Here is a 16,098-nt window from a genome sequence, read left to right as displayed (position 1 = left end):
CTTTAGTGGTGTTTGATCCTCCTGGTGACTCGGATCATTCTCCTGCTTTAGTATATACCTCTGCTCTTATAGAAAGAAGCAAGAAGTCCTTCAAGTATTTTTCCTTCCTCTCTTCCCATCCGCGGTTTAAGGATGTCATCGCTGATGCTTGGAGATTAGAGGTTCCTGTTGGTTCAAAGTTGTTTACTCTGGCTCAACGTATGAAAGTGGTCAAAGCAGCTTGTAGACAATTAAACAGAGAAGGCTTTGGGAACATTCAACAGAGAACTAAAGATGCCTTGGCTCAACTTGAATCTATTCAATCGGCTCTTTTAGTGTCTCCTACTACCTCTTTATTCAGGCAAGAATTTGTAGCCAGGAAGAAGTGGCGGTTTTTTGCGGATGCTCAGGAGTCCTTCTATAGACAAAAGTCTAGAGTAAGGTGGTTAGCCGAAGGAGATGCAAACACAGCTTTTTTCTTCAAGTCTGTGCTAGCAAACCAAGGGTTCAATGCTATAAAGTACCTCAGAGATGATAATGATGAGCGGATCTACAATGTAGGTCAGATTAAGGATCTCTTGGTCTCCTACTACCAGAACATGCTTGGCTTAGAGAATCAGTCCGTTGATCCTATGTCGGTAGCTGAGATTGAGGACCTCACTACCTTTAGGTGCCTTCCGGAACTAGCATCTCAACTTCTTCAGATTCCCACAGAAGCAGAAATTCGAAGAGCAATTGTTACTATGCCAAAATCAAAGGCTCCTGGCCCTGATGGTTTCCCGGTGGAGTTTCTCAGAGAGGCATGGGATATTGTGGGTCAAGATACGGTAGACGCAATCAAACATTTCTTCACTTCGGATCATCTACCAAGGTCGTATAACTCAACTGCCATCACCCTCATCCCAAAGATTCCAGGAGCAGATAAGATCACTCAATTTCGTCACATCTCTTGTTGCAATACGGTCTATAAGGTCATAGCGAGATTATTAAAGCAGAAGATTAAACTCTTTATTGCTGATGCTGTCCAAGGGAACCAAGTGGATTTTGTTCAGGGGCGTCATCTGTGTGAAAACGTCCTCTTGGCATCTGAATTAGTCTCTAATTTCCATGTCACGGGTCATACCACCAGAGGATGTCTGCAAGTAGACCTCGCAAAGGCGTATGATAACCTCAATTGGGACTTCCTTCACAATGTTCTTCTCGCTCTAGACCTTCCTCTGCAGTTTATTGCCTGGATCAGAGAGTGTTATACTACACCCTCCTTCAGCATTGCGTTTCATGGTGAGCTCATTGGGTATTTTCCGGGAAAGAAAGGACTCCGTCAGGGTGATCCTATCTCTTCACTTCTGTTTGTTTTGGCGATGGATGTGCTTTCCAAGAAGTTAGACATGGGAGCTTTGGAAGGACATTTTGGGTCTCACCCAATGTGTCTAAATCCGCTTGTGACTCATCTTAGCTTTGCTGACGACATTCTCATTTTCTTTGATGGAGAACAAACCTCTTTGGAAGGTATTTTGGATATTCTAGAGGAGTTCAAATCAGGTTCGGGGTTAGGCATTAATAGAGAAAAATCTGCTTTGTTTCTCGATGGTGACAATCTGCAACTACACCAGAGTCTAGCTGAGTCTGCCGGTTTGACTCAGGGCTCCTTCCCGGTTCGTTATTTGGGAGTCCCTCTGTCGACAAAGAAGATGACGAGGCAAGACTTCCAGCCGCTTTTGGATAGAGTTCTTTCCAGGTTTAACTCTTGGACTGCTAGACATCTATCCTTTGCNTCATCTGTGTGAAAACGTCCTCTTGGCATCTGAATTAGTCTCTAATTTCCATGTCACGGGTCATACCACCAGAGGATGTCTGCAAGTAGACCTCGCAAAGGCGTATGATAACCTCAATTGGGACTTCCTTCAAAATGTTCTTTTCGCTCTAGACCTTCCTCTGCAGTTCATTGCCTGGATCAGAGAGTGTTATACTACACCCTCCTTCAGCATTGCGTTTCATGGTGAGCTCATTGGGTATTTTCCGGGAAAGAAAGGACTCCGTCAGGGTGATCCTATCTCTTCACTTCTGTTTGTTTTGGCGATGGATGTGCTTTCCAAGAAGTTAGACAGGGGAGCTTTGGAAGGACGTTTTGGGTCTCACCGATGTGTCTAAATCCGCTTGTGACTCATCTTAGCTTTGCTGACGACATTCTCATTTTCTTTGATGGAGAACAAACCTCTTTGGAAGGTATTTTGGATATTCTAGAGGAGTTCAAATCAGGTTCGGGGTTAGGCATTAATAGAGAAAAATCTGCTTTGTTTCTCGATGGTGACAATCTGCAACTACACCAGAGTCTAGCTGAGTCTGCCGGTTTGACTCAGGGCTCCTTCCCGGTTCGTTATTTGGGAGTCCCTCTGTCGACAAAGAAGATGACGAGGCAAGACTTCCAGCCGCTTTTGGATAGAGTTCTTTCCAGGTTTAACTCTTGGACTGCTAGACATCTATCCTTTGCGGGGAGACTCCAATTAATACAGTCTGGCATTTACTCTACTATAACCTTTTGGGCTTCTATCTACATTCTCCCTAAGAGTTATTTGGAGGAAATTGAGAGTTTATGCAATGCCTTCCTTTGGAAAGGAGCTCCGAACTCAGCTAGGGGAGCTAAGGTTAGCTGGGAATCAGTTTGCACACCGAAGGAGAGTGGTGGTCTGGGGTTGAAAAGGCTAATTCATTGGAATAAAGTCCTTGGTTTAAAGCTGATATGGTTGCTGTTCTCAGCGAGTGGTTCTTTATGGGTTTTTTGGGTTCGACGACATCTCATTGGTAACCAGTGTTTTTGGACTCTGAATGGCTCTGGTTCAGGCAGTTGGCTATGGAGAAATCTTTGTAAGCTGCGATCGTTGGCACGGCCTTACATAGTCTGCGAGGTGGGGTCTGGTATCAAGTGCAGGTTATGGACCGATAATTGGACTTCCTTAGGTCCCTTATTGGATTTAACAGGCGAGTCAGGGCCCAGAGTTGCAGGTCTTCCGCTTCACTCAGTTGTTGCGGATGCTCTGAGAGAGGATCAATGGTGGATTGCTAGTAGTAGAAGTCAGAATCCAATCATTCAATTGTTGAGAGCCTGCATTCCTCCTTCCTCAGCTGTTAACTTACACTCAGATGCTCCAGAGGATCGTTATCTCTGGAAGATTGGAGATGCAGCCCCTTCCAACAGTTTCTCGATAGCCACTATCTGGGATCATCTTCATCCAGTGGGTGTCAGGGTGGATTGGTTTGAGTCAGTTTGGTTCAAGGGCAGAATCCCGAAGCATGCTTTCATCTCTTGGCTTAACTCTCAACATAGGCTCCTTACCAGGGATCATTTGGTGAGTTGGGGTCTCTTGGTACCTTCTACTTGTCTCCTTTGCAACACTTATGATGAGTCTCGTCAACACCTGTTTTTTGATTGTTCATATTCGAAGGAAGTTTGGTATTATTTCACTCGCAAAGCCCATCTTTGTCCTCCTCTTAACTTTGAGGATGGAGTTAGATGGCTGAAGAATCCTTGCAGAGACAAGAACGTAGCTTGGATTCTTCGGCTAGCTTACCAAGCTTCAGTTTACTCTATATGGAAGGAGCGTAACACGCGGATTCATACTGCCTCTTCTCGACCAGCTTCAACAGTACTCATGGAAACAAAGACTATGCTCAGGTCGCATTTAGGTCCATTAACACTCAAGCAAAGAGTCTCTAATCCGNAGCCTGCATTCCTCCTTCCTCAGCTGTTAACTTACACTCAGATGCTCCAGAGGATCGTTATCTCTGGAAGATTGGAGATGCAGCCCCTTCCAACAGTTTCTCGATAGCCACTATCTGGGATCATCTTCATCCAGTGGGTGTCAGGGTGGATTGGTTTNTTAAAAAAAAAAAAAAAAAAAAAAAAATGAAGTTTCGACACACGCCTCTAACTAGGCTTGGGCCAGGATCATGAATTGATTCTGTAGCCTCAAAGGATCGTTCCTCCACACTTGTTTTGTATAACTATTTCTCGAGGGCTGGTTACGTTTGAGACCACACACCTATACGGTTGGGTTAGTTTTCACATGGACGATCTTGATGGGCAAATCGGTCTTCAAATCATATTGTTTAAACAAAATAAAGTTTGTTCATTATCCAAATCATGTTATACAGAACAAACATTTCATGCTTAATTTGTCGTTTTATATTGCTCGAGATTTTTTTATTTTTTTTTGGTAGGGTGTTCGAGATTAATGTATACTTACTACTTTAATAAATGATATGAAACAGTTCAAAATTATTTACTATATAATTTTAAGGAAACGAGGAATCACTAAAGTGTGGGGTACTCACACTATATAAGTTTTGGACGTTATGATTAAGATTCGATTTTAACCAAATAGCAAATTTGTATTTACTGTTCTATCATGCATGTATCACCTTTAATAAATATATTTTTTAATTGTGGCGATTGATTTTGTTATTTATGCACCATATAAGTCATATAGATGCCAAATAATTATTCATAGCAGTTTTAGACCCTTGAACTGTGTCTAGACAATTTTATGGACATTTGTTTTTGTGTAGATTGTATATTGATGATGAGACTTGGACTTGTGACTTTAAAATTTTAATCATTCCACATACATGTGTGCATGTGATCAGCCTTTTACTACGAATCTATAATGAAGTATAAACTCTGGCCACTATAACAATTATTAGGAACTAGTAGTGGTTTTTTTTTTCTTTTTCTTTTTAGTCTAACCCGTAACATATATATATGAGTGCTAATTGGAATTGTTATGCGTTCTGCTAAGAAAAGGTTACAATTATTTGAATAATAATGTACGGTAAAAGCGTTACAGCAATGATCATCATAACATTATCGGCAAGCCAATCACTTAATTTACGGAAAATTAAAATAAACGTCTGAGGGCCCAAATCATATCACAGGTAAATAGTGCTTCACTTTATCTAGACAATTTCATATATTTTCACAAGTTCCAAAATTAAACTGTTTTGAATTAGTTATATACAAATTGAGTAAAGGAAAACTGAACTTGAACCAGGAGTACGTACGTGGTTTTCATGAATGAATAGCTAATACTGGCAAAGTGATTATGCTAGGAAATGTAAGGAGAGAAGGTTATCGTATACGATTCGGGATGGCATGCGGGAATAATGTGAGCGAAATGTGCAATCGGGTGGTGATTATTACGTCGATGTGCATTTTCCTTTCTTTCCGAACATGGTAAATCGTCAGCTAGAGAGCCCAAAAGTTCGAATTTGTTATTGACAAAATGCAATGCAACATGGTGTCAAACTATGGAACTAGTTTGGCGTTTGGCTTTATGCCCAAAACATCAATGAATACATCCAACCAAATAGTGAAAGTGTTATGGGCATATAAAGTAGATGATGATCTTTTATTTTGTCAAGACTCATCGTCACCGCAAAGGAAATTAACGAGCATGCGGAGCACCCCCAACTTTATTAAATTTGTCAAGAATCTCAAAATCAAACTGTTTTAGATTTTTCAGGGTCTCAAATTAAATATTTGTCTTTTTCTTCATAATAAAACAAATTTGATGGAAGACATAATTGATCAAATTCATCTAATTTTACCATGTAGCTCATTTTGAATAACAACTAAACATGATCGGTAGTAAAGCGTTTTGGTTCTTACTTTCTTATAAATCAGTACTTGTGCACCATGTTGCAAGTTCAATTTTTAGAAAATGCAAATGTTTTTTTTTTGCTTATTTATATAGATCGTGAATTCGAACTTCTCGAATGTTTCATCGCTGTTCAAATTGAGCCATCTATATATTATGAATTCCAAATGTGTGTGCTACGTATGATCAATCTTTTAAAATATAAACAGATAATTAAAAAATATTATTTTCATGTAATTTATAACCGATAGAATCTTAACACAACATTACTCTTTGTATAATATTATTTATTCAATAATCTATTCTATTAAAACTGAAATACTCACTATACTCCAATTGGACCATGATTTTGTTTTGGTACGTTTATCATTAAAAATGATTAGAGAATCACTTAATTTAATTAAATTAACCTATAGTTTCGATTTATCTAAATGACTATTATACCTTTGGGTCGATCACTTAAAACTAACCGGGTCGGGACGCGGATCCTCTCTGACCCGAAAATAGAAGAAAAAAAAATTTGCGCATCTGTTTGTTCTCCAAATCATGGAGTTTTCATGTGCGCTTCTGTGACCCGAAAATATATGGGAATGTCGTACTTATATCATGTGCGCTTCTGTGATGATTCCACATGCATTATGACCCTCCAAAACAAAACACGATAAAAAGAGGGAAAAAAAAATTAAAAATAAAAGTTTGGATTCATGTTCTTATTCTCCTTTTTCCTGCTTCTCTGTAAGAAGTTTTTTCCCATTATTGCACAACCAAGAAAACAGATGGTAAAGGCTTTATATTTCACTGGAAAAACAAAGAATTACATATGTGGACAAATAAATAAGTTTCTTTGACTAAATTATAGTTTAACTTTTTCTTTTAATTAGTTTAAGTTCATGATACGGTTATGAAGTATGAACCATCTTTTTTTTGTCATTCTCTCAAAATATTAAACTGAAATTGAGAACTCAAGCTGTCTGTCACAACATTTTAATCTCACTTAGTATGAGATTTATCTATAATCTATAGACTAACCATAGCTACATTTAACATATACTCATGTCACATTGAAACCATAGCAGCTCTGAAACTGTAATACACAAATACTATACGTGCAATAAAACTTATCAAGAATGTTGATAAATTTATAAGTCTTGATTCCATCTTTATGATCCAATATGGTGGTTACAACATTTTAGCTTGCTTCATGATTATCAGTTCTAACTATTAATTAGAAGCCGAGACTAAAAGGGATACCAGTAGAATTAATCCATGTGTCACCATGGATAAATGGACCGACGGTGAATTGGGTTGCCTCCGTTGAGTTTTCGATGCGTCTAAAACCGGACCATTTGACCCGCTCTGTCATGTTTGCACCAGGCCCTTCATTCATGTACTCTCCATAATATAAGGGTTCAAGTCCAGATTTGTTATCCCACTCCAACCATCCAGAAGGATTTATGAGATCATCAATATATGATTTTATGATAACCGTCCTAGAATAGTTTCTCCATGGCCGACCGAAGTACGCCGTGAAGTTACCTTTCACAGGGATCAGATCAGGTGCGGCCAAGATTCTACTATGAATTATAGATATACCAGTGGGCTGCCTCGACCCATNTTATCAAGAATGTTGATAAATTTATAAGTCTTGATTCCATCTTTATGATCCAATATGGTGGTTACAACATTTTAGCTTGCTTCATGATTATCAAATTCTAACGATTAATTAGAAGCCGAGACTAAAAGGGATACCAGTAGAATTAAGCCATGTGTCACCATTGATAAATTGACCGACGGTGAATTGGGTTGCCTCAGTTGAGTTTTCGATGCGTCTAAAACCGGACCATTTGACCCGCTCTGTCATGTTTGCACCAGGCCCTTCATTCATGTACTCTCCATAGTATAAGGGTTCAAGTGCAGAACTTTTATTCCACTCCAACCATCCAGAAGGATTTATGAGATCATCAATATATGATTTTATGATAGCCGTCCTAGAATAGTTTCTCCATGGTCGACCGAAGTACGCCGTGAAGTTACCTTTCACAGGGATCAGATCAGGTGCGGCCAAGATTCTACTATGGATTATAGATATACCAGTGGGCTGGGCCGACCCATTGCGGCTTTGAGCGGTAAATGCAATCTTCTGGTGAGGAATTGGTCTACGAGCATAAAGACTACAGTTCTGGAACACAACAGCCGCGTTGCCGCATATGAAATCGATTGTACCATATATATCGCATTCTCGGTAAAACTGTTTGGCTGAATGAACATAAAGGGTGTCTTGGTAACCATAGAACGCGCAACGGTAGAAGGCAGAGAGATCAGAGCCGCTTCGCAATGCCACAGCCTGTTTTTTGGCCGGTCCAGCAAAATTCACGAATGTTATGTCCTTAGCTATGAAGCCTTTCCCTTTCACGCCTGCATACACAATTACATTATATAGGTTAGGAAAAAAAACAGAGGAATTGTATGAAGTACTTTTGTTGCGGAGAGATTAGTAGATATCTTTAAATTAGATTTTATTTGGGCTCAAAATATAATTTGGTCTCAGCCCATCAAGATATCTCTAAATTTAAACTGAACTCTTTATCAAAATGCTCTACTACTAACCTACGGTAGCAGTTCGAAAAGTTGGCCATCCATCAACGCAGTTGCGGTTTGCTTTTATGACTGTTTTTCCGATACCGTCTCCGACAAACATTATCATTGTCTTCTTCTTCGGTACTTCGACGTTCTCAAAATATTCTCCACCTTTTATATAAATAATAAATCTACCAAAAAAATGGAAGAATTAATATTAGACTATGACTTGGGAAAAAAAAAACATGACATGTATTAATACGGTTAAAACCAAAAAGATTATCATTTCATTTTCGTAAACCTGAATTGCATGTGTCACGTCTCAAGTGTGTTAGTGTATCCCTCAGTGGCTCACATACACAGATATTTATAAGGAACTATGTAATGTTGTTAGAAAAAAAAAATTATGTAATGTTGTTAGAAAAAAAAAATTATGTAATGTTGTTAGAAAAAAAAAATTATGTAATGTTGTTAGAAAAAAAAAATTATGTAATGTTGTTAGAAAAAAAAATATTATGTAATGTTTTTAGAAAAAAAAAATAGTAACGTTGTTAGAATAAAAAATATTATGTAATGTTGTTAGACTTAGACATTTGCAGAATCGTGAAACTATTTTTACGTGTGTACCAATTAGATTTAAGTGACTTAATATGGTGCATGCAATTCATTTTAATTTTAAATAAATGAATAAAAATTCTGATAAATTGTGATTAGTGAAAACTTGGGAAATCATTTCTTCATTATTGGTGCCATGTTTGTACTTTTTTCTTTTTTTCAAATGTTAACTTGACTACATAACGGGTTAAGATTTTATGTACCTAGTTTCGCTAGAGTTTGGAGCGGCAGAGACGGCGGCACTAATGGTTGTGAAGTTTCCGGTTCCATCCTTCGCCACCGAGAGATTGAAACTGGTCTCTTGTACTGGAGCTTGAAGGAGTCTCTGGTCAAACTCTGAGACCCAACCCGGGTACTTAACGTCAACGTCAGATGATTCCCGGGACGGGTTCTTCCTCGACATCACCTGAAGCATGTCGAGGGAATTACTGAGGTTGTTAGAGATGTTTAAGATGCTCTCCTTCAAGTTCTTAGGCAATGCAACACTCATATCATTGTTATTCTCATTGTCATTGCGACATCTCGAGAAACCATCTAGACACGTGTCTTGGTTTGTGATGGCGTTGCTGAGCAACATTTTGACGTCATGGGACTCAAAGGATGAAGATCGGAGGTTAGAGAGTGCGGCTTGGAGATCTGAGATGGTGTCGTCGAGTAGACCAAGACAGTCTTCTAATGCGCAACGTTCACGGCTGCTTAGGTTTGGACCAAAACGGTTTTGGAGGTCGGAGAAGCTGGAGGAAGCGACACTAACCTTTAAGATGGTTTGGTTTAAGGTGGCGATTACGAGCTCAGGGGTGACTTTGGTTCCGGTCAAATGCTGTGTTTTGTGAGTGGTGTATGATGCTGAATGAGATGAAACGACGGCGGATAAGAAGATTAGGTGATAGGTTAACGGCAGTAAGTTGAAAAATAAGTGTTTTGGTTTATTTCTAATTGGATTGTTCATCTTTTTTTTTTTCTTTAAGATTGTAGTACAATCGAAAGAAAAAATAAAAGACAAAGCTGAAATGTAAAAAAAGGGAATGGTGTGTGGTCTTATATAAACTTCCCAATGTAACAATATATATGCGAAGAATGTTATATACAACAAATTAAATAAAAGAGAAACTGGGAATTTAATATTATGTTGACTAACACAAATCCTTTTAATAGTAATTATTTCAACTTAATATATACTTATTTAGATAAATTGATTTAAAGGGATAATTTTGTTTTGTTTGTCCATCTGCCCTATTTGTAGCTCATTTCTACATTTGAAAAGACGTTGTAAATATTCCTTTCCATGCTTACATAAAAAATAATAATACAGAGATTAGAGAACACATCTTACTAGGCTAGTAGCTACTACCCAAAACCATTAATACAAAGATCAACACATCTTACTAGCTAGTAGCTACTAACCAAAAATAATTAACAGAAAGATCAAAACACATCTTACTAGCTAGTACCTACTTACCAAAACCCATTAACACCCAAAGGTCAGAACACATCTTACTAGCTGGTACCTACTTACCAAAATCAATTAACACAAAGATCAAAACACATCGATCTTACATTATAGCAAGTAATAAATTGTCGAAATAATTTGATCCCCTGCAGCTTACAATTTCTTTTCTTTTTTTGATAATCCAGCTTACAATTATATGTGCATGGTAATGTATTAATGAAATTTTGCTTATATGCTACTATCAAAATTTGTAATGATTAGACTAGAGGTCAAGAGTAAAAGGAATTCCGGTAGAATTGAGCCATTTGTTGCCTTCGATAAATGGACCAATAGAGAACTCAGTTGCTTCCTCCAAGGTTTCGATGCGCTTAAAACCAGGCCACTGGACCCGGTTGGTCAGGTTCGACCCCGGCCCTTCGTTCATGTACTCTCCATAATATAAGGTTCAAGTGCAAAATCATCTTTCCACTTCAACCATCCGGCAGNACTAACCTTTAAGATGGTTTGGTTTAAGGTGGCGATTACGAGCTCAGGGGTGACTTTGGTTCCGGTCAAATGCTGTGTTTTGTGAGTGGTGTATGATGCTGAATGAGATGAAACGACGGCGGATAAGAAGATTAGGTGATAGGTTAACGGCAGTAAGTTGAAAAATAAGTGTTTTGGTTTATTTCTAATTGGATTGTTCATCTTTTTTTTTTTCTTTAAGATTGTAGTACAATCGAAAGAAAAAATAAAAGACAAAGCTGAAATGTAAAAAAAGGGAATGGTGTGTGGTCTTATATAAACTTCCCAATGTAACAATATATATGCGAAGAATGTTATATACAACAAATTAAATAAAAGAGAAACTGGGAATTTAATATTATGTTGACTAACACAAATCCTTTTAATAGTAATTATTTCAACTTAATATATACTTATTTAGATAAATTGATTTAAAGGGATAATTTTGTTTTGTTTGTCCATCTGCCCTATTTGTAGCTCATTTCTACATTTGAAAAGACGTTGTAAATATTCCTTTCCATGCTTACATAAAAAATAATAATACAGAGATTAGAGAACACATCTTACTAGGCTAGTAGCTACTACCCAAAACCATTAATACAAAGATCAACACATCTTACTAGCTAGTAGCTACTAACCAAAAATAATTAACAGAAAGATCAAAACACATCTTACTAGCTAGTACCTACTTACCAAAACCCATTAACACCCAAAGGTCAGAACACATCTTACTAGCTGGTACCTACTTACCAAAATCAATTAACACAAAGATCAAAACACATCGATCTTACATTATAGCAAGTAATAAATTGTCGAAATAATTTGATCCCCTGCAGCTTACAATTTCTTTTCTTTTTTTGATAATCCAGCTTACAATTATATGTGCATGGTAATGTATTAATGAAATTTTGCTTATATGCTACTATCAAAATTTGTAATGATTAGACTAGAGGTCAAGAGTAAAAGGAATTCCGGTAGAATTGAGCCATTTGTTGCCTTCGATAAATGGACCAATAGAGAACTCAGTTGCTTCCTCCAAGGTTTCGATGCGCTTAAAACCAGGCCACTGGACCCGGTTGGTCAGGTTCGACCCCGGCCCTTCGTTCATGTACTCTCCATAATATAAGGTTCAAGTGCAAAATCATCTTTCCACTTCAACCATCCGGCAGGATCCACCAGATCGTCAATAAACGATTTCATGATAACCGTCCTAGAATATAGTTGCCACGGACGGCCTAAATATGCTTTGAAGTTGGCTTGCACAGGGATCAATTCAGGTGCGGCCAAGATCTTGCAATGAATTATAGAAATGCCTGTGGGTAGACGTGAGTCTTCCCGGCCTTGAGCGGTATATATGATTCTCTGGTTAGGATTTGGTCTACGAGCAAAGAGACTACAATTCTGGAACACAACCGATGCGTCGCCAAATATGAAGTCGACCGTGCCATATATATCACATTCTCGATAAAACTGTTTGTGTGAATGGGCATAGATGGTGTCTTGCTAGCTTTCAAAGCTGCATCGGTAGAAGGCAGAGAGGTCAGAACTACTTCGTAATGCCACAGCCTGGTGTTTAGCCGGTCCGGCATCATTAACGAATGATAAGTCCTTAGCTATGAAGCCACTACCTCTCACGCCTGCATATACAATTATGTATTGTATTTAAGAATATGATGGACATATATAGAGTTGTCGTAAATGATTTGCAAACATTGTCGTAAATTGCCTAATATTTAATACAAGCTGCACTGTAAATCTGAAGGACTTACCAACGGTGGCAGAGTAATATGCTGTCCATCCATCTCCATAACTACGGTTAGCTTTTATTACTGTCAGTCCGATTCCATCCCCGACGAACATATCATTGTCTTCTCCCTCGGTATTTCAATGTTTTCGAAATATACCCCACATTTTATATATATCACAAACCTACCATAAAAATAAAATCAATATACACTCATTGAGGCATTGACTTTATAGATATTCAAAAGAAAGGCATAGCTATGTAATTTTAAGCTAAAATAAAATAAAGACATATGTATATACTACTATATAGTAATAAATCAAGTATGAGCTGAGTATTGACGACGACCAAGAGAAAATTATAATATGTACACGTACCCCACTCACTACAATATGATACGGTTCCGATTAAAATGATCATGAAAATATATATGTAAATGTTATGCTCAAAAGTCAAAACATATTTAGATTTTTTTGGATTAATGTTACATACTTTTAGAATTTTATTAGAATGATTTAAAATTAAATGGACAGGACAATGATACCTTTGAAAATTTCATGTAATTTTGTGTTTAATTTGGCTTCTTTAATTTAATGCATGATTTAATTACATGTTGATCATAGTTTATTTCGAGATCTTTTTTCTTCTTCATGTAGATTTTTTCTTGATTCCCTTTGAGTAACATTTAAGGAAATTTTCGTTACATTGTATCACTAGCGTTAACGTTCTTCGTTATTTTTTTTTTACACAAACAAAAGGAACAACAAGAAAGAAACTAATGATCTCAACGCAACCAAAATTTCCGTAGACACTAGTGATTACAAAATTTTATGAAGATTTGAGTACACTTGTGTTTTGGTCATTGATTTTGCGTAGAATAGAAGAAACAAACCTAGTTGAAGATATGTTGTTTGTTGTAACTGTGATGAGGATAGAACAAGTTATTAATTATATTTTTTTATCAAAAATTTTAAAACCAAGTTTAAGATATTAGGTTGAAACAAGCAAATTAACTCGAAAGAAAGAAATTTAATTATATCGGAAACTTAGAAAAACGTTGTTAAAATACAGAATGAAGATTTTCGCAAATACGAATATTCAAAGCAAGTCTAAAAAAGAATTATATGTTCACTAACTTATTTATTTGTAAGTTGTAACACTTTTTGTAAGTTTAAATTTCTTTTATTTTTTTCCTTTCCGATCTATCTAAAATTTTAGTCTCTAAAAATAAAAAAGAATCAAATTCAAAATCTAGGAAATTGATCGAATGAATTAATCATTATTAACCAAAACAAATTTTGGAAAAGAAATTAATTACAAAAAATAAAATAAAAAAACATGCAGAATGCTATTGTCATCTACACGTTACCACCTTTACCAACCAAACCTAATATCCAACGTTTTCGTACCTGGTGTCGCTCGAGTTGGGAGCGGCGGATATGGCCTCGCCTATGGTTGTATAGTTTCCGGTACCATTTTGAGCCACCACCAGATCAACCTTAGTCTCATCCACGGGATCTTGAAGTAGGTTGCGGTCACTCCCTGAGACCCACATCGGAAACCCAACGTCCTCCTCAAGTTTCCCCGGACTATTCCCTGGAATATCCTCAAGCATATCTAACGAGTTCCTGACGTGGCTAGAGATATCGAATAGGCTCTCCTTCAAGCTCTCAGCCACTCCATACGTCTTGTTATTATTATAAATCGAGTCCTCCTCGTCGTCTTCGTCGCTAGAAGCAAAACCATCGAGACACGTTCGTGTATTTGTCATCGTAGCGCTGAGTAACATTTTAACGTTATGGATCTCCGGAGAATGAGATCGGAGCTGGGATATCGCGGCGGTGAGATCAAAGACGGAGTCATCGAGTAGCTGGAGACAATCATCGAATGCGCAGTGGTCGCGGTGGCTTAGGTTAGAGCCTAGACGGTTTAGGAGGTCGGAGAATTTGGAGGAAGAGAGATTAACCTTTGAGATGGTTTGGTTTAATGCGGCGACGAGGAGCTCAGTGATGTCATCGGAGGATGTAAAACGCTGCGTTTTGTGTGGTGAGTGAGATGAGAATACGGTGGATAAGAAGAAGAGTAGGAGAAAGGTCAATCGTAGAATCTGTTTAGACTCTTTCTTCATCTCGGATTATTCAAAATGTAGTGATCGGAGCTGTAATGAAAGAGGAACTTATATAAGAAATTCGCAACGCTAACACTAACACAATAGAACGAAATATTGAAAGAGATATATTATTGCAATCAGATTTCCAATTTTGTGTGATTTTGTATATTGAAAGAGATATATTATTGCAATCAGATTTCCAATTTTGTGAAACGTAACCAAGAGAACAAATCCTTTTTAAGATCGGTTTGGACTCTTTCTTCATCTTGGATTATTCAAAATATATTGAGAATAATCTGTTTTTACTTTTAAGATCTCACAGTTTCGAAAATTTTTAGGGGGCTAATTGCCAAACAAACTGGTCAAAGTGAAAGCCCAGTAAGAGAAGAAAGAAGCCCACTTCAACCGTATGATGTGCCTAGCCAAACCAAGCAAGCACGCACGCACACACGTGCTGGCGTTTCCGTTCGACTTTCATCTCCATTGTATTTGCAATTTAACACTCAAATTTATTTCATTCATTTAAGATCATATGTTAGTTAGTGTATAAAGTTTGTAATATTTTTTATAAATAGTAGTTGTTGTCCAAATTAATAATTTAAGTGTTAAAATTACATTACTTAGAAAAAAATTGAACTAATGCTACCAAACTTACGAACTAAAGATGATGCAATAGAAGGACACCAAACTCGGTTATTCTCCATTGTAGTGCAATTTAACACTCAAATTTTTTTTATTAATTCGACTATTTAATTTATGTAGTTAGTGTGTAAAGTTTATATAGTTGTTGTCTAATTAATATTAAGAAATTTAACTGTTAAAATTACATTACTTGAAAAAAGATTGAACTAGTGATGCCAAAACTTACGAACCAAAGACGATGCAATGGATAGGACATCAAACTCGGTTATTCTCCATTGTATTGCAATTTAACACTCAAATTTCTTTCATTAATTTGACTATTTAAGATCATATGTAGTTAGTGTGTAAAGTTTGTAATATTTTTTATAAATAGTAGTTGTTGTCCAAATTAATAATTTAAGTGTTAAAATTACATTACTTGAAAAAAGATTGAACTAGTGATGCCAAACTTACGAACCAAAGATGATGCAATGGATATGACACCAAGCTCGGTTATTCTCCATTGTATTGCAATTTAACACTCAATTTTTTTTATTAGTTCAACTATTTGATTTATGTAGTTAGTGTGTAAAGTTTATGTAACTGTTATCTAATTAATATTAAGAAATTTAACTTTTAAAATTACATTACTTGAAAAAAGATTGAACTAGTGATGCCAAACTTACGAACCAAAGACGATGCAATGGATAGGACATCAAGATCGGTTATTCTCCATTGTATTGCAATTTAACACTCAAATTTCTTTCATTCATTCGACTATTTAAGATCACATATATGTAGTTTGTGTGTAAAGTTTGTAATCTTTTTTATAAATAGTAGTTGT

General features: G+C 36.9%; 1 protein-coding gene and 1 pseudogene across 2 annotated transcripts; both read right to left on the bottom strand.

The window, feature by feature from the left end:
- LOC104737551 (probable pectinesterase/pectinesterase inhibitor 39) lies at positions 7,258-11,001 on the bottom strand. 2 transcript variants are annotated; one of them, XM_019234874.1, is made up of 4 exons: positions 10,768-11,001; positions 9,029-9,579; positions 8,241-8,401; positions 7,258-8,048 (listed from the first exon to the last, which is right to left on the bottom strand). In XM_019234874.1, the coding sequence occupies exons 1-4, from the start codon at positions 10,960-10,962 to the stop codon at positions 7,357-7,359; spliced, it is 1,599 nt and encodes a 532-aa protein (XP_019090419.1). In that variant the 5' UTR covers positions 10,963-11,001; the 3' UTR covers positions 7,258-7,356. The 2 variants fall into 2 exon arrangements, with proteins under 2 accessions (XP_019090419.1, XP_019090418.1); XM_019234873.1 differs by lacking the exon at positions 10,768-11,001 and having other exon boundaries at positions 9,029-9,813.
- Positions 11,612-14,709, bottom strand: LOC104737550 (annotated as a pseudogene).

Source organism: Camelina sativa, chromosome 13, assembly GCF_000633955.1.
Source record: "Camelina sativa cultivar DH55 chromosome 13, Cs, whole genome shotgun sequence".
NCBI lineage: Eukaryota > Viridiplantae > Streptophyta > Magnoliopsida > Brassicales > Brassicaceae > Camelina > Camelina sativa.
Note: the sequence above shows the minus strand (reverse complement) of the source record. Positions and strands in the feature narration are given on the sequence as shown.